Source organism: Rhinoderma darwinii, chromosome 5, assembly GCF_050947455.1.
Source record: "Rhinoderma darwinii isolate aRhiDar2 chromosome 5, aRhiDar2.hap1, whole genome shotgun sequence".
Taxonomy (NCBI): domain Eukaryota; kingdom Metazoa; phylum Chordata; class Amphibia; order Anura; family Rhinodermatidae; genus Rhinoderma; species Rhinoderma darwinii.
Genome location: NC_134691.1, coordinates 328,922,717 through 328,947,757, shown reverse-complemented (window position 1 = coordinate 328,947,757; position 25,041 = coordinate 328,922,717). Strand labels below are relative to the sequence as shown.

The following is a 25,041-nucleotide window of genomic DNA, read 5'->3' as shown; positions in this document are numbered from 1 at the left end:
AATAACACGATTTCTGGCCAATATATGACTGGTATTCTGCATTATTTAGCAGTTTTCCCCTCTGCAGCCTCTAGATCTAATTCTTAGGGCAGATTCACACGAACATTGCGTTTTTGCGCGCGCAAACAATGCAGCGTTTTGCGAGCGCAAAAACCATTTGACAGCTGTTTGTGTCATGCGTGTCTGATGCGCGGCTGCGTGATTTTCGCGCAGCCGGCATCATAGAGATGAGGCTTGTCAACGCCCGTCACTGTCCAAGGTGCTGAAAGAGCTAAATCTTTCAGCACCCACGACAGTGAATGCCGAACACAACAGCGAAAAACCTGTTGGTCCTTGGTGACGCGCCTCTCTTGACATCGGGCCCCACCTCCCTGGATGACGCGGCAGTCCAAGTGACCGCTGCAGCCTGTGATTGGCTGCAGCCTGTGCTTGGCCTGTGATTGGCTGGAGCTGTCACTTGAACTGAAGTGTCATCCCGGGAGGTCGGACTGCAGGAAGGAGACAGGAGTAAATCGGTAAGTTAGAACTTCGGGTTTTTTTACAGGTTCATGTATTTTGGGATCGCAAGTCACTGTCCATAGTGCTGAAACAGTTTAACTCTTTCAGCACCATGCACAGTGAATGTCTCCCGACGTCGCGGACCGGAATTTTTTTTGCCGGATTCGGCCAAAACGAGTTTGGCCGAACCCGGTGAAGTTAGCTTCGGTTGTCGGGGTTCGCTCCTCGCAAAGACACTCCGTTTGGATGCTTGGAAACAGAAAAGCACGTGGTGCTTTTCTGTTTCCATTCATCCTTTTGACAGCTCGTGCGCTGTTTCAGTCGGTTCGCACGGAAGTGCTTCCGTGCGACCTGCCTGGTTTTCACGCACCCATTGACTTCAATGGGTGCGTGATGCGTGAAATACGCAGAGTTATTGAACCTGTCGCGTATTTTGCGCAGCGAACAAACGCTGCGCAAAATACACGGACTGTGTGTACTGCCCCATAGACTTCTATAGGGCATTGCGTGCCGCGCGAAAACCACGCGGCCTACACGCTGCCAAATCACGCTCGTGTGAATCCCCCCTTAGTTGTGTCTGAGCTAGTGAGCGGAGCCTAATTGCTATCATGTCTTCTATACACTGTACACATAGAAGAGGAAAATCCTGCTCTCCTGTCTCTGTCTGTCACATATATAGAAGCTGCAGCAACATGGAGGAGATTACAAAGCAGTGAGCAGTGTAGCGGAGAAACCAGCACTGGGGTGACATAGAGATCTTACCAGCAGCCTGTGTGTTTCTCTCTCTGCTCCCTACTCCTGCTCCCCTCCCCATAGACTTCTATTATCAGCCAGTGAAGAGACACACGCCCACCTTCAGCAGTCTGTCTATAACCAGGAGCGGCCAATGCTTGACAACACAGGGTGGACAGAAGATATACTATTAGATTAGTACAAGTTGTTTGACAAGTTTCCATTTAAAGGGTTTTGACAATTCCTACTTGTTAGAAGGGTCCCTTGACAATAAGCAGATCAAAAAGTGTCCCCTCTTGGGACCCCAAAAAATTAAAATATATGGTTAGTTGTCATTACTTATTCTATTTTTTTATGGGGGTTTGCTGTTTAGCTCTTCTCAATTATGGCACAGCTCTGATCAGTGACCTCAGCCTTGCTACACTGACTAAAGAAATTCTGAGGTAGACGAAAAAACATTATTTCTCATAAGGCAGTTGCTGTCTCTCCATGCTTTACACTGCAGCTCTGCTTTTTCATATTGGCTGCTGTGTAGAAGCACAAGCCCACCAAAGGCTAACAAACATGTCAGTGCATAGGGACTTAATTTCCAAATATTTTTTTAAATTTTCCCCCCGATAATAGCAAAATGCTCTTCCCCTTTTCAGTCCCTGCTTACGTTCTACAACCAGACAGATCAGAGCGGACATTTTTTATGCAGGTCAAATAAGTTTGGATCCGATTGAGCCAATCATGAGCACTTACGTAGTATTAGTCACTAGAATCTATTATTCTCCATCAGATCGTTCTGAAAATGACTTGTACATGTAAATCTTAGTAGTTAGTATTTTTAATAACATTTTAGGTAAAATTTCATAAGCGCTGGTAATTCGCAGTACACAAGACCGTTCAGTCCAATCTGTGAGTCATTTTCTACAATGGATCTTCTATGGGATAAATATTCACCAGTCACTCACCAAGCACTGCCGCGGTTGCAGCATGATCGATGAAGGGATTTTGGGCTGTGGTTCCAATGACTGTATCTTGACGGCTGAAGATATATTAATATTCAAGTTCTTTCTTAACCTTTTAGGAATCTGCATAAAGACAATATAACTATAAAAGTCCTATAATGAATGAGTAGACAGCACGGTTATATAAGATAACATGAGATCGGATAAAATACGGATAATCATCATTCATATGCATACAGCAAATAGGACGAGGTTAATTTTTACCTGTCCGTATACCCCACATCAGGAATCAGTGGGGGACACCAATATGACAGGGGTTAGTGTTGTTTTCTAAGAAGTGACAAACCAAAGATAAATGTGGGGCCATGCTGCTACTCCATTTCCCCCGATCCAACATGCATCACCTATCCAGTGGATAGGTGATAAATGTTTTAGGCTGGAATATTCCCCAAAATACCCCACATCTGTAAGAAAATTTAAAAAACCTTGTGATATATTTAAAGTTCTCCACCGGTCCCCCGCTGCCATGGCTGTGTCATCCAATCGCTGCAGGCCGCAGTGAGGTTTCATTCATAGTGATATGAATGCTCCATGGTAGCAAGAAATTGGACACACGACATCAATTTACTACGGACGCAACATCAATGAGGCGTAATACACATATAGGCCGAAGAAAGAGACTGCAGGTGAACGGCAGCAAGGGACGGGAGCTGAATTCCAACAGTAAAAATATCATATAGTTACGTAGTGGTTCAGATCGCACTAGACTTGGCTGGTGCACGAGTAGGGTCCCAACCCAATCGTAATGAACAAAAGTTTTCGGCACACAAAGTTGTAGTTAAGAAGAGAATCTTGATTTTATTAGAAATTTTCCAATAACCGCTAGTCATGGCGCTCACTAGCCGCAACTGTACCCAGAGCGCCAACTACAGGATTAACTCCTTGCCAGAACGACACATGAAGGTCATAAGACCGAAACTTCGCACTAGGTTATTGGCAAATTTCTAATAAAAACAAGATTCTCTTCTAAACTACAACATTGTGTGCCGAATACTTCTGTTCAGTAAAAATATTATAAATATCCGGCAGCCCATAGAAAGTGAATTGAGCGGTGGCCGAACATGTGCAGTCCGGATCCATTCACATGGGACACTCCGGGACACCTGTTCCCATAATGAGAAAACCGCTTGCATGTTTCTTACCATGCCTCCCATTTCATTTGCGAATCCAACAGAAAGAAATCGTGGCATGCTCCATCGGATGCCCTCTGTATGGAGGTATAAGGAAGCATAGTCCTCTGTATGGAGGTATAGGGAAGCATAGTCCTCTGTATGGAGGTATAAGGAAGCATAGTCCTCTGTATGGAGGTATAAGGAAGCATAGTCCTCTGTATGGAGGTATAAGGAAGCATAGTCCTCTGTATGGAGGTATAAGGAAGCATAGTCCTCTGTATGGAGGTATAAGGAAGCATAGTCCTCTGTATGGAGGTATAAGGAAGCATAGTCCTATGTATGGAGGTATAAGGAAGCATAGTCCTCTGTATGGAGGTATAAGGAAGCATAGTCCTATGTATGGAGGTATAAGGAAGCATAGTCCTCTGTATGGAGGTATAAGGAAGCATAGTCCTCTGTATGGAGGTATAAGGAAGCATAGTCCTCTGTATGGAGGTATAAGGAAGCATAGTCCTCTGTATGGAGGTATAAGGAAGCATCGTCCTCTGAATGGAGGTATAGGGAAGCATCGTCCTCTGAATGGAGGTATAGGGAAGCATCGTCCTCTGTATGGAGGTATAGGGAAGCATCGTCCTCTGTATGGAGGTATAGGGAAGCATCGTCCTCTGTATGGAGGTATAGGGAAGCATCGTCCTATGTATGGAGGTATAAGGAAGCATAGTCCTCTCTATGGAGGTATAAGGAAGCATAGTCCTATGTATGGAGGTATAAGGAAGCATAGTCCTATGTATGGAGGTATAAGGAAGCATAGTCCTATGTATGGAGGTATAAGGAAGCATAGTCCTCTGTATGGAGGTATAACGAAGCATAGTCCTCTGTATGGAGGTATAAGGAAGCATAGTCCTCTGTATGGAGGTATAAGGAAGCATAGTCCTCTGTATGGAGGTATAACGAAGCATAGTCCTCTGTATGGAGGTATAAGGAAGCATAGTCCTCTGTATGGAGGTATAAGGAAGCATAGTCCTCTGTATGGAGGTATAAGGAAGCATAGTCCTCTGTATGGAGGTATAAGGAAGCATAGTCCTCTGTATGGAGGTATAAGGAAGCATCGTCCTCTGAATGGAGGTATAAGGAAGCATAGTCCTCTGTATGGAGGTATAAGGAAGCATAGTCCTCTGTATGGAGGTATAAGGAAGAATAGTCCTCTGTATGGAGGTATAAGGAAGCATAGTCCTCTGTATGGAGGTATAAGGAAGCATAGTCCTATGTATGGAGGTATAAGGAAGCATAGTCCTCTGTATGGAGGTATAAGGAAGCATAGTCCTATGTATGGAGGTATAAGGAAGCATAGTCCTCTGTATGGAGGTATAAGGAAGCATAGTCCTATGTATGGAGGTATAAGGAAGCATCGTCCTCTGAATGTAGGTATAGGGAAGCATCGTCCTCTGTATGGAGGTATAGGGAAGCATAGTCCTCTGTATGGAGGTATAGGGAAGCATCGTCCTATGTATGGAGGTATAAGGAAGCATAGTCCTCTCTATGGAGGTATAAGGAAGCATAGTCCTATGTATGGAGGTATAAGGAAGCATAGTCCTATGTATGGAGGTATAAGGAAGCATAGTCCTATGTATGGAGGTATAGGGAAGCATAGTCCTATGTATGGAGGTATAAGGAAGCATAGTCCTCTGTATGGAGGTATAAGGAAGCATAGTCCTCTGTATGGAGGTATAAGGAAGCATAGTCCTCTGAATGGAGGTATAAGGAAGCATAGTCCTCTGTATGGAGGTATAAGGAAGCATCGTCCTCTGTATGGAGGTATAAGGAAGCATAGTCCTCTGTATGGAGGTATAAGGAAGCATCGTTTTATGTATGGAGGTATAAGGAAGCATCGCCGTATACATAGTACCTGACGCCTGTATGGCAGTGGATGGAGGCGCCACATGGGTCCTTACTGGAAGTCAGAAAATTAATTTCAATTTTTTAATGTCACCATTTTGGTGTATACATAATTTATTGTAGAGCTTTTCTCCAAAAAATTGAGGGGTGGTGGAAAAAAACCAGCATTTTCGCCATTGTCTTTTTAGTTTTGATTTTACGGCGTTTACCATAAAATATGAATGGCACGCTAACTTTCTTCTGCGGGTGAGTACGATTATGGTGATATCAAATTATTCGTTTTTTTTTTTACTACTTTTGCACATTTTATTCTTTTTTTTAAATATTTGTTTTTTATCGCCATTTTTTGAGCAATAACTTTTTTTATTTTTCCGTCAACGGAGCGGAGTGTGAGGGCTTGTTTTTGAAGTATGAGTTGACGTTTTCATTGGTATCATTTTGGGGTACATACTATTTTTGACCGCTTATTATTCTGTTTTTGTTAGGGGTGATGTACAAAAAAACAGCAACTATGACATTGTTTGTTTTTTTTTTATAGTTTAGGTTGTTACAAACGCAGCAATACCAATTATGTGTACTTTTTATTTTCTTTATATATTTTTAAATAAAGCATTTTTTTCGTGGGTGGTTTGTGCTTTTTTTTTTTTATATTTAAAACATTTTAGATCATTTTTGTGTTTACATTTTTCTTAGTCTTGCTTGGGGATTTTACAATGTCTGAGCATGACCACTCATATAATACACTGTAATACTTCTGTATTGTAGTGTATTATGCCTGTATCGCGGACAGGCATCCTATAAGGCCCGGCGTCTGGCAGGACCTATTAGGTGTACTAAGATGGCAGACCTGTGGGCCATCGTTAGACCCCCGGCTACCATAGCACTACTCCTCCCCCCCGCGATCATGCTGTGACGGGTCCGATGGGGTGACAGAGACAGCCCAACCCTCTGTATAACCACTTATATGCTGCTGTCAGCATTGGCCATGGCATCTAAGGGCTTAAGTTGCTGAGATCTGTGTTTTCTCCGATCTTGGACGTACATCACTATTTACGTAATTTCGCGGGAACTGTATAGTTCCCATGCTGCAATGCCTCAAAACGACAGAGCTACACAATTATATGATTACTGACCCAAACTTTTGCAATATGTGTGTTTCCATTCCGGGTATCATACTCAATGACATCTTTGATATCTTCAAACCCATGCCAAACAATCTTCACCACAGTTTCAGGTGTCTTAGCGGCCGCATCAGCAGATTCCTTTTGCCCCGCAGATCGATCTGCGCTTAACTTGCTGTTCTTTTTCCGTCTCTTTGGAGAAGGGATTTCAGTAATTGTCCCATAGGATACGACTATGTCTGGAAGTAAACCTGGGGGTTCTGGGTACCATAGAAACACCTGAACCGTGTTATCATTTGTATGTTCTAGGAAGGCTTGGCTATTACTTATAATAGAAGGAATATGGTGGGATACTCGGAAAACGGCTTCTATGCGAACACTTTTCAGCAAAGTCCTCCTAAAGACGTCCTTTTCGTGGGCACCAGTCTGTGAGGGATTTTTTCCTAAAGCCCATAAAAACAGATTTCCTAATGAGTCCCATATACTCAAAGCCTCTGGAGCGTGAATTTCGGAGGTTTCGCTCTTGTCTTTAAGTGACGAGGTATCGCTGCTACTTGTGGTACCATGAGTGATTCTATTGGATCCAGTGTCACATTCTGGAGTTTTTAAAGGGGGCAAATGTGAGGGCACGTTCTCAGATGTTCTGCTTTTTGGAGATACAATTAACTCCGTCAGGGGTTCCAGTCGGCCATAACTTGCAGCTGGTGTCAATGCTCCTAAACATAAGCAGAATTTATGAGAAAAGTAACAATATTGCTTCACAACAAGTCGAAAATATATTTATTTTTGGTTTTCTGCTGCTTACATACTCTGCAGCGCTGTACAGAGATTTTCACCTTTCACATCAGTCCCTGTCCTCACAATCTAAATTCCCTATTTCAGACAGAAACATTTTTGGCGTGTGTGAGGAAACCCACTCAAACCCAGCGAGAAGGTACAAACTCCATGCAGAGGTTGTCCTTTGTTGGATTTGAACCCAGGACCCCAGTGCTAGCCTAGCAACCAGATGATCGTCAGGGCTCCACCTTCTGAAACTCCCAGGGGTCATCTGGGGAATTACAAGGGGAAGTTGCAGCCAATCATACATTTCCCCTGTAGCATTACATGGCAGCCATTTAGATGATTAATAATACATGGAACATCCTGGGTCCACCGGAGTGGGAGCCGCTGATACTCAACAGCTCTCCGCTCTGGCTCATAGAGGGGATTCCTGAATGAAGAAAAACATAAGTGCCAGGCGATTATTTTAGATGTATAGGATATTTTCAAACCACATTATGCAGTTTGAACATATCCCTACAGCGCCCCCAAAGGGGAAATGAAGCATTACATGGTGCCCATTCATATCAATGGGTTGACTGTGTAATGCAGGACAGTACAGGTCCTCCAGAGTAATAGATGCGCTATGTAACCGCTCTTTCCTACGGCCAAAAGATGTGGATCGTGAATAGAGGAGACCTCGCGATTACCTCAGAATTCCCTAATATTTGAAAATGGTTTTTTTTCAACTGGACAACCCCTTTAAATGGCTTTCATGTAACTTAGAGCTTCTAGGAGGGGAATAGAGTCCAATATACGGCATATGCTGTCAATTTCGTTTTTCTTTTTTGCTGCACAGAGTCTTATATATCAGTGGAGACCTTTTTTATACATAGTTATTATAATATATTATTACCAGGACTACTCACCTATCTGAATGTAGACACATGTGTGCAGATCCACCCACACTGGAAACACGGCTTTGGGATAAACTATTCGGATCTGGTCAAGAAGGTGCATTTCGAGGGCTGACGCATGCAGCTCCTGGTGATACACATATAATCGATATTAGCATATTGGTATACAGTATAGAATACATCTGACATGACTCTAAATATTGGCTTTGCAATTGTGGTTGTGAGAGTCACGGGGAGATCTGCGTTACAGAGAGAAATATAGGCAGTGGCAGGAAGTCGGTGGTTGCATTCGCCGCAAGGAGAAGCCAATATTTTTCTTTATTCTCCCTGTACATAAAACATAAAAGGGGACTACACACTTTTGTGAAAATGGAGCCCCACGGGCTCCAAGTTTGGGACGTACATCATTTACTGATTTTGCCTCGTTACACCAATTGCAAAGCTTATGGGTGAGGGGGGGAAGCTGCGTAAGGAAATTCATGGACGCCTCTTCCATTTCCCGGGGAGTGCTTCAAAGGGTCGTTGAGTGAATCCCTAGAATAGGGCGTCCTATCAGGTAAATACAGGAGAAGGAAGGGGAACTCCACTTTTCTGGGCTGTGCTTCACTACACTTTTATATGCCATCATTTCCTATTCCAGGAAGGTCTATTGAGACTTTTTTGTTAGAGACGTTGTAAAAATAAAATCATCATTTTACCAGTATTTCCCAGTCATCGGCAGATAGAGGTTCAACTGTGACTTCCGTACAAGATGGGACATTACAACAAGGCTTGAGGAACACCTGAAGAGAAAAAAAAAAACTTACTTGAAATTGTATTACATCAATCAGACATATAAATGATAGATTGGTGGGGAGTCCTGCATCTCGGATTCCCTTCGATCTAGAGCAAAAGGAGGGATCGCTCCCTGTTTTTGATAGAAAGGTGGCTACACATTTACGGTCTGTCTCCGTTAAAATAAATAGGAATGACAGGAACCTCTAAGTAAGTGGTCTCCAAACTGTACCCTTCCAGAGGTGTCAAAACTACAACTCCCAGCATGCCCTGACAGTTGCAGGAATAGTCAAACAGGTGGAGAGACATAGGTTTGAGAGTCACCAAAAGTGGGACACTGATCCTCCTCTTTAAAATTGTGGGGGTCTTCGTTTGCCTGATGTCCACCATTCACTTTTGAGTTTGACATCTCATTAAAGTAGATCTGAATAAAAACAGTAATGTAATAGAATGTCAGGCCTCTAAAATGGTAAAATTGTAATAAACGCACTCCAGACCTTAGCGGCTTTGCCTCGACAGTGAAGTTATATAACGTGGCTGAGACGTCCAGTCGCTGCAGGCCACGGTGAGGTTTTGTCCACAGTAACGTAATGGCCTGTATCAGCATTTTGATAACTCAATCATGTGGACGCAACGTCACTGAGGCCTGGTGTATACAGGAGCCTGACTGGGACCATGGACTCTTCCCCTTTTACTGCCAAAGGGAGATTTAGAGTATTAAGAGCTATTGGTAGCATTGCAGCTGCATCACCGATCCATATATACAAGTGCGGGTAGGGTCGCCACCTTTTCCACCCAAAAATACCATCCAGGTTAACACGCGTAAAAACGTGGATGTGGTTTTGGGGTGAGGCTTCATGCGGTGTGTAATTTCATATGTGGAATTTCATTGCCTTTTGGTAAAGGTCATCACTACAAGGACTGGCGGGGACCACCAAAACGCCAGCGCTGGAGCAGCAGTGATTTAAAACGTGAGGAACGGTTTTCTTTATTTTAAAACATTTTTTTCCTTTTTTAGTCTGGTCTGAAGTCTGATTACGGGTCTAAAGTCACAGGGGGCACTGCGTGTGGCACCCTATCTACAGGGAGCCCTGTGTGTGGCACCATCTACAGGGGGAAATGTATGTGTAGGTCACTACCGACGGGGTAATATATGTGTAGGTCACTACCAGCAGGGGACAGTGTGTGTGGGTCACTATCTACAGGGGACAGTGTGTGTGGGTCACTATCTACAGGGGGCACTGTGTGTGGGTCACTATCTACAGGGGGCAATATATGTGTTTGTCACTATCTACAGGGGGCATTGTGTATGGGTCATTGTCTACAGGGGGTACTGTGTGTGGCACTGTCTACAGGTAGTACTGTGTGTGGCAAGTTCTGCAAGGGGCACTATGTGTTGCAATATTATATGTATTGGGCACAGCCTATAGCACTATATTCAGGGGGCGCTGTGTGTGGCACTATTTGTTTGGGTCACTGTGTGTGTGTGACACAATTGTATTCAGGGGGCAAACGGCATCTCCATGGCGTTGTCTGTGGTGGTATCCAGGAATGAAGTGGACTGCAAACTGCAGAAAGGAGGAAAGGGGAGTATCTGCATGTCATTATGGGTGCACTGTATTTGTTATGAGGGCACTGTGGCTGTAGATGTGGGGCACTGAAGCAGTGAATGGAATTATGGGGGCACCGGCCAAGAATTTTTGGGGGTTGTGGCTAGTGTAATTAAGGGTAGTGCTTAAAGATAGGAACACTAAATAAATATGGAGAGCAACAGAGGCCCCAACACTTTTTCGACGTGTGGGAGAAAGTGGCACAGGGGCATTATATATTTTTTTAAAAAGACTCTGTCACCACATTATAAGTGCCCTGTCTCCTACATAATGTGATTGGCGCTGTAATGTAGAGAACAGAAGTGGTTTTTATTTTGAAAAATGATCATTTTTGAGCAAGTTATGAGCTAGTTTAGATTTATGCTAATGAGTTTCTCAATGGACAACTGGGCGTGTTTTTACTTTTTACCAACTGGGTGTTGTACAGAGCAGTGTATGAGGCTGACCAATCAGTGACCAATCAGTGACTAACTCATTAGCATAAATCTAAAATAGCTCATAACTTGCTCAAAAATGATAGTTTTTCAAAATAAAAACCACTGCTATTATCTACATTCCAGCGCCGATCACATTATGTAGGAGACGGGGCACTTATAATCTGGTGACAGGGCCTCCTTTTTCTAAGTATTTACACCAGAAAAGTGCTGTAAATAAATTGTTAAGTCTGCTCCAGTATTTTTTTTACCTCAGATATTAACCCCTTCCCAACATTTGACGTATCCATACGCGACAGTCGGGTAGGGGGAAGTATGGAACGGGCTCACGGAGTGAACCTGCTCCATACAATGTCGGCGTCGGCTGTATGTTACAGCCGACACTTCAGAGTAATGAGCGGCATCACGCTCGAGCGCGATCCCGCTCGTTTAACTTGTTAAATGCTGCGGTCAATAACGACCGCAGCATTTAAATTGTTAGAGAGAGGGGGGCGACCCCCTCTAACAGCTCATCGCGCCCCCCGCAATGCAATCGCTGGGAGGCGATAGTTGCCTGGGGGCCTAATGAAGTCCCCCAGGTCCGCCATTTTTGTGCTCCTATTAAGCCTTGCCTCCGGGCATTAGTATTGCAGTATATCGTGCAAGCGATCGAACGATCGCTGGTTGAAGTCGCCTAGGGGGACTAATAAAAAAAAGAAAAAATTAGTCAAATATCGTTTTTTGGTGTAAAAAAAAAAATTAAAAGTTCAAAAAAATCCCCCTTTTTCCCCTAGAGAATAGTAAAAAAAATAAATAAACATAATTGGTATCGCCGCGTCCGTAAATGTCTGAACTATTACAATATATCATTATTTAACCCGCACGGTGAACGCCGTAAAAAAAAAAAAAAATTGTAAACGCCAGAATGTCTATTTTTTGGTCACCTAATCTCCCACAAAAAATGAAATAAAAAGTGATAAAACCGTCGCATGTACCCCAAAATGGTATTATTAAAAACAACAGCTTACCCGAAAAAAATAAGTCCTCGACGGAAAAATAAAAAAGTTACGGCTCTCGGAATTTGGCGACACAAAATACATTTTCTTTTTTACACTTAGGTTTTTACTTGTAAAAGTAGTAAAATATAGAAAAAAAACGATACATATTTGGTATCGCCGTAATCGTATTGACCCGCAGAATAAAGTTAACATGTTGTTTTAATTGCACAGTGAATTCCGTAAAAACGGCGCGCAAAAAAAACATGGAGGAATCGGTTTTTTTTCATTTTCTACCCCACAAATAAATTTTTTCCCCGTTTCCTAGTACATTATACGGCAAAATAAATGGTGCTACGAAAAACTACAACTCGTCCCGCAAAAATCAAGCCCTCATAGGACTAGACAGACGGAAAAATAAAGACGTTATGGCTTCTGGAAGTTGGGGAGGGAAAAACGAAAATGAAAATCTGAAAAAGGGCTGCGGCGGGAAGGGGTTAAACAGCTTGAAAACAAAGAGCTGTATGCGGACATATGTAAGACAGGCTGCGACAAATTAGTGATACAGAGGCGGATACCATATAATCACTGTATAATCCTTTAATTAGAATATAATTAGTTTTGATGATACAGTCAGTGAATGTGTCGCAGGTCTCATCATGGGGGAAGGGAGGCATACACTGAGAGGCTATAACCCGAGACATGGCGCAGACACATAACGAACCACGTAACCATGACAACAGTGACAGCGAGCGGGAACCTCGCGACAGTGAGAGGGGCGGAGCTTGCACCCTGACAATCTCTTCCCGCTATCTGCTCTCCAGCCAATCAGCAGCGGCCGGGTTAGACTCCCGCCAAAGTACAAACCGCGCAGCCCGAGGTGAGCGGGAGTTCCGTACACGCTTTTCCTGTCCGAAGCGAGTCTGAGATAACCGGGAATCCGCCGGAGAGTCCGGGCCGCCGCCACAGCACAGCAACCGAGACGACACTGAGCCCTTCATCACCATCATGTGGATCCAGGTGCGCACCATGGACGGCCGGGAGACTCACCGCATTGACTCCCTGTCTAAACTGACCAAGGTGGAGGAGCTGCGGGAGCGCATCCAGGAACTGTTCAAAGTGGAGCAGGACAGACAGCGGCTCTTCTACCGGGGTAAGCAGATGGAGGACGGGCACACGCTCTTCGATTACAGCCTTGGGCTCAACGACATTGTGCAGCTGCTGGTGCGCCAGCTCCCTCCTCCCCCGGTGTCGGCTCCGGTGGAGGCAGAAGAGGCCGACGATGCCCCTATGTCCGAGACAGAGCCAGAAGAGCCGCGACCAGAGGTGGAACCGCCCGCCGAGCCCACAACCCTCGAACTGTACAAGATAAAAGAGCAAGTGGACGCCCGGGATCTGCACATGGGCGCCTGGTTCGAGGCTGAGGTGGTCAATGTGACCGGAGGAACCCCCGGCGATGACGTCATTTACCATATAAGGTATGAGGATTACCCTGAGGAGGGAGTGGTGCAGCTGACCGCTAAAGACGTGAGACCCCGGGCAAGGAGCAAGCTGTCCTGGGATGATCTACAGGCCGGACTGGTGGTCATGATCAACTACAACCCAGACGAGCCCAAGGAGAGGGGTTACTGGTATGACGCCGAGATCCTCCGCAAGACAGAGGGAAAAGCCAGAAAAGAACTCTATGCCAAGCTGTTACTGGGGGGTGCAGGGGACCCTCTAAATGACTGCAGGATTGTATTTGTGGATGAGGTGTTCAAAATAGAGAAGCCTGGTCCACCGATCCTACCTGAAATCCTGGTCCCGCCTCCTGAGTTACCCAAAAAAACCCAGACTGGTCCACAATGCAAATTCTGCAAAGATGACCCTAAAACGAAGTGCCGCATGTGCGCCTGCCACGTCTGTGGGGGAAAACAGGACCCTGCAAAGCAGCTGCTGTGTGATGAGTGTGACATGGCCTTCCACATCTACTGTCTTAGACCTCCTCTATCTGCCCTGCCAGATATTGATGACTGGTACTGCCCTGACTGTAGGAACGATGCCAGCGAGGTGGTGTTGGCTGGTGAAAAGCTGAAAGAGAGCAAAAAGAAAGCTAAAATGGCATCTGCCAGCTCATCCTCCCACAGAGACTGGGGTAAAGGCATGGCATGTGTTGGGCGCTCCAGAGAATGCACCATTGTTCCGTCCAATCACTACGGGCCGATACCAGGAGTACTTGTTGGCACCATGTGGAAGTTTAGGGTGCAGGTGAGCGAGGCTGGTGTGCACCGTCCTCATGTGGCTGGCATCCACGGCAGAAGCAATGATGGCTCCTATTCTCTGGTCCTGGCAGGAGGTTACGAGGATGATGCAGATGATGGGACTGAGTTTACCTACACCGGAAGTGGAGGACGTGACCTCTCTGGCAACAAGCGCACAGCTGAGCAGTCATGTGACCAGAAACTCACCAATACCAACCGTGCGTTAGCCATGAACTGCAATGCCCGCATCAATGAAAAGCAAGGGGCTGAAGCTAAGGATTGGCAAAGGGGTAAACCAGTGCGTGTTGTGCGCAATGCAAAGGGCCGGAAACACAGCAAATACGCCCCAGAGGATGGTAACCGATACGATGGCATATACAAGGTGGTGAAATACTGGCCTGAAAAGGGCAAGTCTGGCTTCCTTATCTGGCGCTATCTGCTGAGGAGAGATGATGAAGAACCAGCACCATGGACCAAGGAGGGCAAAGAACGTGTTAAAAAACTAGGCCTCACCATTCACTACCCAGAGGGTTACTTAGAATCTGTTGCCAATAAGGAAAGAGAGAAAGAAAACATGGATTCAGATGAACAGGAGACTCCAATCAAAGGGAAGAGAAAAAGGAAATATGTTATTGAGGATGATGAAGATGATGCTGAGGGAGCACCTAAGAAAACTAAAACGGATCTTGTGTACGATCTGACCCCAGAGCAAAAAGAGCTGATCGAGAAGGACGAGCTGAATGTCAAGTTGTGGAATGAGGTGATGATGCATCTCAAGGAAGGACCAAGGTTCATCAACAAAGTGGAGGAGACCTTTCTGTGTATCTGCTGCCAGGAGGTGGTGTACGAGCCCATCACCACTGATTGTCTACACAACATCTGCAAGACCTGCCTCGACCGATCCTTCAAAGCCTCCGTGTACAGTTGTCCTGCCTGCCGACACGACCTGGGCAAGAACTACAACATCCGGGTGAACAAGCCCCTGCAAACAGTTCTCGGCCAGCTCTTCCCTGGCTACGAAAGGGGACGATAATTCATGTGCAGCTAAAAAGATTACGTTATTACAGCTCTGCTTATTATCCCAAGACTGTCTGCCACCAAAAGCCTTCTGTTCAGTCCCCATTATTCATACATTCCCTTCTTTGTTGGCCAGATAAGGCTCTGCCCTCCATGTCTGTCAGTCTTGAAGATCAAAAGCCACAATGGATGTTACAGCCCCGCCTCACATCTGAAATGACTTAAACCTAGATATGGGAGAATGCTATATGTGGACAAGTGGCTACATTATCCAAAGGTAGTTATTCACGTCTGGGATACAGGCATCAAATGTGGATACTCAAGCCATGAATTCGGATTTCTGGAAAACCTATTTCATATTATTGTACTGCCCCCTGCTGGATTTACACCGTATTTATGCACTATTGTGCTACTTTTGCCTCTTGGGGCTAGTGATGCCAGATCTCCCACCTGAGAGATACAGCAGGGGGGTGTCCTTTATGGGAGGCAACTATACAACGCCAGAAGCCTTTATTTAAAACCCCAATTAAAATAGGAGTGTTACAGGACAGGCCTCTCGAGTAGAGTTGCCTCCCATACAGGACTTCTCCACTACGGGAGAAATTAAGTAATTAAAGAGAAATGTATGCACCAATCATTCTAATAAGGCCTTATGTGTATATATAGTGATTGCAGTGAGATGTAGGTGTCACCGGCTTTAGTGAGTACTCAGTAATATCACCGTAAGCTCCTTTATAATGGAGTCTCATGGCCAAGGACTGCGCCACTTTGATATTTTCAGGTCAAAGAACACTTCAGCTTGACGTGCTGTGACCTCTAATATATGTACGTTTTCAGTCTTGAATATATTTTCAGGAGAGCATGTCTCTGCAGAGTATGAGGAAAGCCAAAGTACATAACTGCTGGTACTTGTAGTGCCACAACCAACTTACATTTACTAATGACCATGTGCGGGTAGTTCTTCACCTCTGTAGGTGACCTTGTCCCGACGTCTTGTACTTGTTATATAAACGTGAAATTTTCCAGTTATGATTTATCCATTAACCATTTTGGCTATAGTTCTCATTTTTCCTAAACGGAATACAACGGGATGACTAATAATTGTTTCATCAGTCACTGATGCCTTGTTGACACTTGTCCCTCCATCCCCATAAACAATCGGGTGCTTGGTGCTGATTTTCGTTAAATTTTGTTCGTTATGCTTTGTCAATGTCTGTACACTTCTATATATGTCGCTGGTTTTGTCTGATCTGAACATTTGATATGATACGATAAATGCATTCACGACCGTATAATTGTCTGCCTTTCACGCAAGATAATAACAGGCTCATGTCTCAGTGGAAGCGCAGAATGGCTATTACATTCTTGTGAGACCCTTTTATGGATGGCCAGACGGATATGAAGGGGCCTGTTAATTTAAAGGGAGTGTTCACATTTCTGATGTTATGGAGAGGTGCCAGATGATAGTATTGGGAGCCTGGCTGCTCAGACCTTACTGATCACTAGATAGAAGATGCCTATCAATAGCTGCAGTACTTTTTGCTTTTTTTTTTTCAAAAAATTTCTAGAGAGATTGGGGGTACCCAGATCACTTATTAGTTAAGTTTTAATACATGGCGCTTATTGTATTTAGTAATGCTTTATATGGGTGTAGTAAGGCTATATGTGAGATGCATATATGGCAGCAAAAGAAAAAAAAAAACTTGGGGTTTTCCTACATTAAATGTGCCATATATGCAGCTTTTACACATCCACAATAAACCTGTGTGAATAACGCCAAACCTTTTAAGAACTTTCCTGAAATAAGCGGACCCAAAACAGATTGTCATGCCCATCCTGGCACCAAAAAGCGGAAGGCTGGCTGCATGTTCAGCAATGAATCAGACTGCTGCTTTTATCTTCCAAATCACTGAATAATGACTGGGATCTGGTTGCTTAGGGCACTTTCCTTGTATTCGCTTTGCTGGATCTCTCCCACTATGTTGAGCGCCACATCTTGCTTAGGCTCGTTTCACACTGTTTTTGGTCCGTTTGACTGATATGTTGGGGAAAGCTCCTGATGTCTACATTAGGCATCTGTCATAGCCTATGTTTAACAGTGGCATCAGTCACCCACAGAATATTATGGGATCCGTTAAACAGGAATGATATGAACTCTCATGACGCGTACATTAAACTGATCTCGCGTGGAGAACGCTTTTTGCGGGATGCCTCTGGAAAGAACAGCGCAGTCTACTACATTATTCTGTCCCGCAAAAATAAAGTATTCCTGAGTTGTACGACCCAACAGGAAATATTTTAGCTTCCCTCGTTATAAAAGGAGCCTATAAGTACCTTTGACATGTGTTGTGCAGGGAAAAGGCAGTGTGAAAAGAGCCTTGGCATTAGCAGCATATCTCATCACTGAATAAGAACCTTCGTAACATCTATGAATTAATAAACTATATTTCTATGCAGTAGTAAGAATTTCAGAAAAATAAAACATTTAAAGAGGCCCTGTCACCACATTATAAGTGGCCTATATTGTACACTATGTGATCGGCGCTGTAATGAAGATTACAGCAGTGTTTTTTATTTAGAAAAACTATCATTTTTGAAAGAGTTATGACCTATTTGAGCTTTATGCTAATGTTTCTTAATGGACAACTGGGCGTGTTTTTACTTTTTGACCAAGTGGGCGTTGTGGAGAGAAGTGCATGACGCTGACCAATCAGCGTCATACACTTCTCTCCATTCATTTACACAGCATATAGGGATATAGCGATATCGCTATGTGCAGCCACATAAACACACTAACGTTACTGCAGTGTCCGGACAGTGAATATACATTACCTCCAGCCAGAACGTGATGTCTATTCACAATCCTGATAGTTCTGTAGCGTCAGTGTGATATTTACAGCAAGGCAAGCGTAATCTCGCGAGATTACGATGTAACCTGTAATTTAAAACGAGATTACTCTTGTCTTGCTGTAAATATCACACAGACGCTACAGAAGTGTCAGGATTGTGAATATACATCACGTCCTGGCTGGAGGTAATGTATATTTACTGTCAGGACACTTGAGTAACGTTATAGTGTGTATATGTGGCTGCACATAGTGATAATGAGATCACTATATGCTGTGTAAATGAATGGAGAGAAGTGTATGACACCGATTGGTCAGCTCTGTACAACGCCCACTTGGTCAAAAAGTAAAACACGCCCAGTTGTCCATTAAGAAAGTCATTAGCATAAATCTGAAATTGGTCATAACTCCGTAAAGAATGATAATTTTTTTCTAAATAAACACTGCTGTAATCTACATTACAGCGCAGATCACAATGTACAAGATAGGGCACTTATAATGTGGTGACAGAGCCTCTTAAGGCTGGGCGCAATATCCCCAAGGTAGCAACGGATTGTTGGTGGTTTTGGATGCTAGATTGGCTTTCTTTCAAAAAGGGGTTATCAAGCGGTGAATATAATAGACTTTTTACATATACATCACTCCAGAGCAGTGGTCTGCAACCAGTGGGTGTTGTGAAACTACAACTCCCAGCATGCCCTGACACCCTATTGTTGTAGTGCCACAGTGCTTTGAGTACATGCTCAGTACCTGCTGTCCATCCACAAGTCCCAGTTTCTCTGCCACTTGTCTGTTGAGCTCCACAACGGTGTAGTCTGTAATTCTTCTGCTGCGATTCTCCATCCACCCGAGATAAACCGGCTGCTCCTCCCATGTGACCTCTACAGCGCAGCCCTGGAAGAAATATTACAGTGCAATGACTACAGACTACTATTCTTCAGAAACAAATATCGCCATGCTCTGTATCATGCTGCATTTTGGACCAGTGTCTCCAAGGAGATCTGTTTTCAGTGCTCCTAGGTGAAAACTAATCAAAACATACGAGAGCTCCTTACTCGTGTACATCCCGATGTCGCTTTTACTCAGAGTTGAAAAAAGGCAGGTCCATCAAGTCCAACCTATAAAGCTACTAGGTTCATAAACAGGAAGGCATAAACCTCTGACACAATTGTATCCATTTTAGACAATGCTCTGAGTTACACAGACACATTTTACCTTAAATGATTACAGAAAAATCAGGAGAGGATGTATTTCGATACAACTGTAGAAAACTCAGCTGTGAGAAGTATTTGGCCTGGCCCTTAGATTTAACCAAAATTGTCCTCATTCAGGCAGACTTTCAGTATTCTGTCTGAAACACAAAATCTGACTGTCCCAGGACCCTCTGCTCCCCTCCCGCAGCCTCAACAGCATCCATGCATTTGTTTTAAAAAAAATCTGGCGGCAACTTTTATCCAATGCTATACCTAATTGAGTGGCACTCCAGTAGGCTGCAAGACAACGTGTCAAACGCAATATGACCGCAGGTAGTATCACAGGAGCGGGGAGAGGAGTAGGGGTCCTGTCAGATTTTGAGTTTTGCCTGGAATGTCTCTGCCAGGTTCACACACTGCGTATTTGTAAAGTATAGTACAATGTAAGTGAATAAGGTTTAACAAACCCTATTTACTTATAGCGTAAAAACGCAGCAGCGGATTCTAGACATGCTGCAGAAATGCCAGACTTTCACCACAGATTTCATTCTTTGTGAAATCTGTATGGTAACACAGTCGCAATGTATGAGCCCGGCCTTAAGGATTGTCTGCTTTAGACAATCCTATTTTGTTATAAGGACCCCGACTATAAATTGATCACATGATGCTCTGTTGCTGGGATGTTAGTGATCAGTTGAATTCTCTGGAGTAAAACGGCAGTAAGGGCTCATTTCCCCTACAGCACCACCACAGGAGAGATGAAGCATTACACCGTTCTTATTAAAATCAATGCTCTGTCCATGTAATACACAGACCTGCTGGGTTCTCCAGAGAGAGACTTTTTCATGGCTGCTCTGTGCATCGCCTAAGGCTGGGATTTCACAAAGGCGTGTGTTTTTACTCCAGTTTCATAGTTATCATTTTGCTTCCTAAAGTGTAAATAAAATTTGAAAACTGTTGACATGTTATTTACATATCAGAAACTTTGTTCAGCAGGGGTCTGAGCACTGAGACCCCCACCAATCGCTGAAACGATGTGGATGAAGGGATCGGGTGAGCGCTGTGTTGTGGCTTTCCTTGGTAAGCCGCCCCAGCGAGCAGTGTACGGACTCAGAATTTCTATTGATTCCGTATACCGCACCGTGCAGGGCCAATCACAAGCGAAGCAGCACAGTGCTCACCAGAGCGTTTCTGCTGCCTCGTTTTAGTAATCGGTGGGGGTCTCAGTGCTCAGACCCTCACTGACCAAAGTGCAGATTGTTTTTTAAAAGTTTAGTTTCACTTAAAAGTGTCCCTCAAGTTATACTCTTCCACCTTGGGTGTGTAGAGATGCTCCTACACTGTGGGCGGTAATGTTGCCGTGGCAACCATCCGATGCCCGGAAAGTATCGTGCAAGGGTCCAGTTAATTAGAATTGGACCCTTGCACAATACTCTCCAGGTGTCATATGGTTGCACCCAGTGTGCAGGAGCGTCTCTCCAAACCCAATGTTCGTACGGGAGGGAGAATATAACTAGAAGGACACTTTAATTGCTGTAAATACCGCCTGCATTTTACCACGAATCAATGCGGATTTTGGTCGTGCGACTATTACAGGTGAAGCACCTAGTTTCAAAGTTTCACCTGTAATAAACCCACAGCCTGAGGGCGGATTTACACGAACGTGATTTACGTCCGTGCAACCCGCATGATTTTCACGCGGGTCGCACGGACCTATGCAAGTCTATGGGGCAGTGCAGACTGTCCGTGATTTTTGTGCAGCGTGAGTCCGCTGCGTAAAACTCACAACAGGTTCTATATTTCGGCGTTTTTTGCGCATCGCGCACCCATTGAAGTCAGTGGGTGCGTGAAAATCACGCGCGCCACACGGAAGCACTTCCGTGGGACGCGCGTTATTCGTGCAACAGCAGTAAAAAAATGAATGTAAACAGAAAAGCGCCACGTGCTTTTCTGTTTACAAACATCCAAACGGAGTGTCAATGATGGCGACTGCGTGAAAAGCACGCAGCCACACATCCATATGAACATGACACACGGAGCTGTTAAGTGCCTTTTCCACACGCAAAACGCCACTTTTTTGCGTGCGCAAAACGCACACGCTCGTGTAAATCCACCCTAATAGATGAGTGTTCTGAATGGGTAGACACACACACTCAGGCCCCATGCACACAAACGTAAAAACGCCCGTAATCATGGCCCGTAATTACAGGCCCATAGACTTCTATTGGCCACAGGTACCTCCCTGTATGCTTACGGGAAGGTGCCCATGCCGTTGAAAAATATAGAACATGTCCTATTTCAGGCCGTAATTACAGCATGGGCAGGCTCATAGAAGTCTATGGGGCTCCCGTAATTATGGGACGGTTGCTAGGCGACGTCAGGAGATAGTCACTGTCTAGGGTGCTGAAAGAGTTAAACGATCGGCAGTAACTGTTTCAGCACCCTGGACAGCGACTTCCGATCACAATATAGATAAACGTGTAAAAAAAAAAATAGAAGTTCATACTTACCCAGAACTCCCTGCTTCTTCCTCCAGTCCGGCCTCCCGGGATAACGTTTCAGCCCATGTGACCGCTGCAGCGGTCACATGGACAGCCGCGTCATCCAGGGAAGTCGGGTTGGATGTCGAAAGAGGAACGCGTCACCAAGACAACGGCCGGGTAAGTATGAATTTCTTTTACTACGGAAAGGGCTGTCCCTTCTCTTTATCCTGCACTGATAGAGAGAAGGGGCTGCCGATTAGTGCAGTGCAATTTTGCAGCGAAAACGTGCCCGGAAATACGGGTCGAATACGTGTTACCAAGGACCCGTATCTACGGGAGGAAAGAAATACGTTTGTGTGCATGAGACCTCACCGAATGTTTTTTTTTTAAACTAAACAACCCTTGTTTAATATACGTAAAGCTAGAAAACGGACACACAAAGTTAGCAGATTACACTAATGTATATAAAGTCTTATCTGAACCTGTACATGTTACAAGTGATTTAGTCTCAGGGTTACAGAATATGAATTGTATAGTCTCCGCAGGACGATGCAGAACCCCCCTCCCCCCCGTCTAGACTCTCATTAACGTAATTACTCATTAACATCGCTATTTCTGCCTTTCTCCCCGGTCAAAGGTTTTATTATAGTTAGTTACGCTGCGGACCTCACGTACATGTAGAGCGATATCACTGCTGTATAGAAGCTGCGACATACAAAACAAAAAGCCCCAAAACCGGCTTTATCGTTGACCCACAGACTGGTCTATATTTATGCTATTCAGATTTAAAGGAGAAATGCACTCAAAATAATTCCACCCACACAGTCAAATAGATGGACATTTGCTTACAAAGCTGTCAAATTCCCAGTAATAGAAATCTCTGAGGATCTGAACCCTCTACAAAGACTTTTCATTCTAGAACTCCGTGCTGGTCCGAGATCCCAGACTTCACTATTATCCTGTAATGTATCTATAACTTATCAAAGTACTTTGACTGGATTCGGGATATTTTCAAGATAAAAGGGTAACTAAACATTTGACATGTCATGAGTTTTGATAGGTGGGGGTCCAAGCACTGAGACCCCCACCAAATCACTCAAACGAAGAGGCAGAAGGGCTCGTGTGATCGCTCAGCCGCTTTGTTTCTGTTCGGCTTTTTCCGGAAATCAACGTAGGAGTACGGGCTCAGTAGAAAGTCTATCTGCCCGTACTTCGATACATCGGCTTTCCGGAAAAAGCCGAACATAAACAAGGCGGCTGCACGCTCACACGAGCCCTTCTGCCTCTTCGTTTGAGTGATTGGTGCGGTTCTCAGTGATCAGACAACCACCAATCAAAACTTATGATATGTCAGAAGTTTGTCAAACGTTTAGTTACACTTTAACATTTAACACCTATCCATAGGATAGGTAATAAGTGTGTGATCGCTGGGAACCCCACCGATCACTGAAGGGAGGTCCCAAACCCTCCTGTTCCACCTCACTGCACGACTGTAGTGGGGAGGAGCTTGAATGGAGCCGGTCCATTAAAAGTCTGGGATAGATGGAGAAAGCAGAGTACAGCCATTGGCTATTTCCAAAAACATTGGAGAAAAATTGTGAACCTTTCTAGGACAAAAAAGCTGCAAAAGTCTGTGCGGCGTAGTAAGTTAAAGCACTGGGTTGGGCCCCTTTTTTTTTTTTTTTGAAAGCCCGAGCCGTGCTCTCTCTCACCTAAGTGCATAAAAAGTGCGGGAGTGGCACACAAAAAGTGCACATGGATGCGGTCTATCGCATCCCCTGTGTCAAAAAAAAGGGAGAGGCCCCACATAACCATTCCCCGACGCTCCAAACCATAGGTCTAGAGGATCGATGATCCCCCCCCACATGCCACCCCAGTGTCCACCTAGGAGCCTGCATCAAGGTTGCACCTCCCCTCCGAAGAAGGGAGGCCGGGTTGCAGGGGAAAACGGCACCAGATGGCCACACATTTTCCCCCTAGACCTCAAGAGGGTCCCAAAAGGGCACCACATCCCGGAAAATCCTTGTGACAAACACAGTGAAAAACAAAATTAAATAAGTGGATGTGCGCTGTTATACAGCCTGGACATCCACCAGGTATAAACAATTCCTCATCTCCCAGCCAGAAGAATAAAGGTGTGTGCTCATATAGTGTGAAACGGAGTGGGTGCAAATGTGCCTTCACTCAGTGGGATCCCACCCCCAGTGAGATAGGGCACCCCAGGGTCACCAGCCCCGGGGCACATAGCAACTCGGGCTTCCAAACTACCGGACCTCGATCCGGCGGTCGCCTGGTCACCTACAAATGGTACCTTTAAACCAAATGCGTACACCAGAGCGATGACCGTTGTGGTTCCCTGCCCTCATCTCGGCGTTCTGTCATCCCCCTACGATGGCCGTCTTCCACCGGCAGGGATGATTACTAACTTCAGCTTGAGCAGGTACTACACTTTATCTTAGCCAAAAGGCAGAGAAGCGAGCCTTAGTGAAGAGGCCTGTGTCGGGCCCCATACCTCGCCTGCCCAGATCGGACTTCTCTCAGTCATTGAATGGAGCGGCAGGCGTCTGCTTTGACCGCTACTCCGTTTAAGCTCTTCACTGCAGGGGGTGTAGTGAGGCGGAACAGGCGCTTTGGGTCCCCCCCCCCCCTTCCAGTGATCGGAAGAAGTCCCAGCGATCAGACATTTATCACCTATCCTGTGGATGAGTGATAATCTTGGGACTACCCCTTTAAGAGATCATTTGGAATCAGGCTACATAGCAGTGTCCCCAACCATGGCTCTCCAGCTGTTGAAACCCAGTGGCATGCTGGGAGTTATAGTTTTGCAGCAGCTGGAATGCAACACGTTGGAGACCACCAGAAGCACCTGCACACGGGGCATGGCTGTTGGCACCTGGGTTTTGAGAGGAAGCATGGCACAGTTATTGACCACCATCAAGTAAGGGATGGGTGGCAGCAGGGTGCCCTGTGGGGGTCACAATGAGTGCACAGGTGACAGCAGTAACGTCATGGGGGACGCGTCTCACCTGTTCCAGGCGCAGCTGTGCCCTGAGCTCGGGTGTCAGGCGCAAAAACGCGTCCTTGGCGCCGGTTAACGTCACGGTGACAGCCGCAGCCCCCGTTATCCCCCCTCCCAGCATTCCCCACAGCGGCTCCAGATCACAACATCGTCTCAAGTGTTCTGGGGGACACACCGCTACTGGGACAACACATTCTGCATTATAGGGGTGGCATCCCACAATTGTCAGTCAAGATTTCTGAAAGTGACAGTCACAGCCATTTTAACGCTTCGGCATCAGTTTATTGTATTTTAATAAGGGAAAATAAACAAAATATCGCGTAGATGTGAAGAATTGATTTTTCAATTTAGTTACACCTTAAACTGTCTCCCCCGCAATATTCTGGATTGTGGTTCCTTCCGT

At 45.1% G+C, this 25,041-nt stretch overlaps 2 protein-coding genes across 4 annotated transcripts in view; one reads left to right on the top strand and one right to left on the bottom strand.

Moving 5' to 3' along the window:
- PEX1 (peroxisomal biogenesis factor 1) overlaps positions 1-24,768 on the bottom strand; it is a 53,812-nt gene extending 29,044 nt beyond the window's left edge. For 2 of the 3 annotated variants that reach the window (XM_075827699.1, XM_075827701.1), the window contains exons 1-6: positions 24,646-24,768; positions 18,694-18,837; positions 8,747-8,830; positions 8,061-8,175; positions 6,385-7,088; positions 2,187-2,306 (exon numbers count right to left, since the gene is read on the bottom strand). In XM_075827699.1, coding sequence (XP_075683814.1) covers positions 2,187-2,306; positions 6,385-7,088; positions 8,061-8,175; positions 8,747-8,830; positions 18,694-18,837; positions 24,646-24,759 — 1,281 coding nt within the window. In that variant the 5' untranslated portion in view covers positions 24,760-24,768. Of the gene's footprint in view, positions 1-2,186; positions 2,307-6,384; positions 7,089-8,060; positions 8,176-8,746; positions 8,831-12,418; positions 12,925-18,693; positions 18,838-24,645 lie in introns of those variants that run through there. The other variant, XM_075827700.1, reaches the window with a different exon arrangement.
- Positions 12,651-16,392, top strand: LOC142652158 (E3 ubiquitin-protein ligase UHRF1-like). The gene has a single exon (XM_075827702.1). It carries the CDS (start codon positions 12,849-12,851, stop codon positions 15,111-15,113), a length of 2,265 nt encoding a protein of 754 aa, XP_075683817.1. The 5' UTR covers positions 12,651-12,848; the 3' UTR covers positions 15,114-16,392.
- Positions 24,769-25,041: the final 273 nt, after the last annotated feature.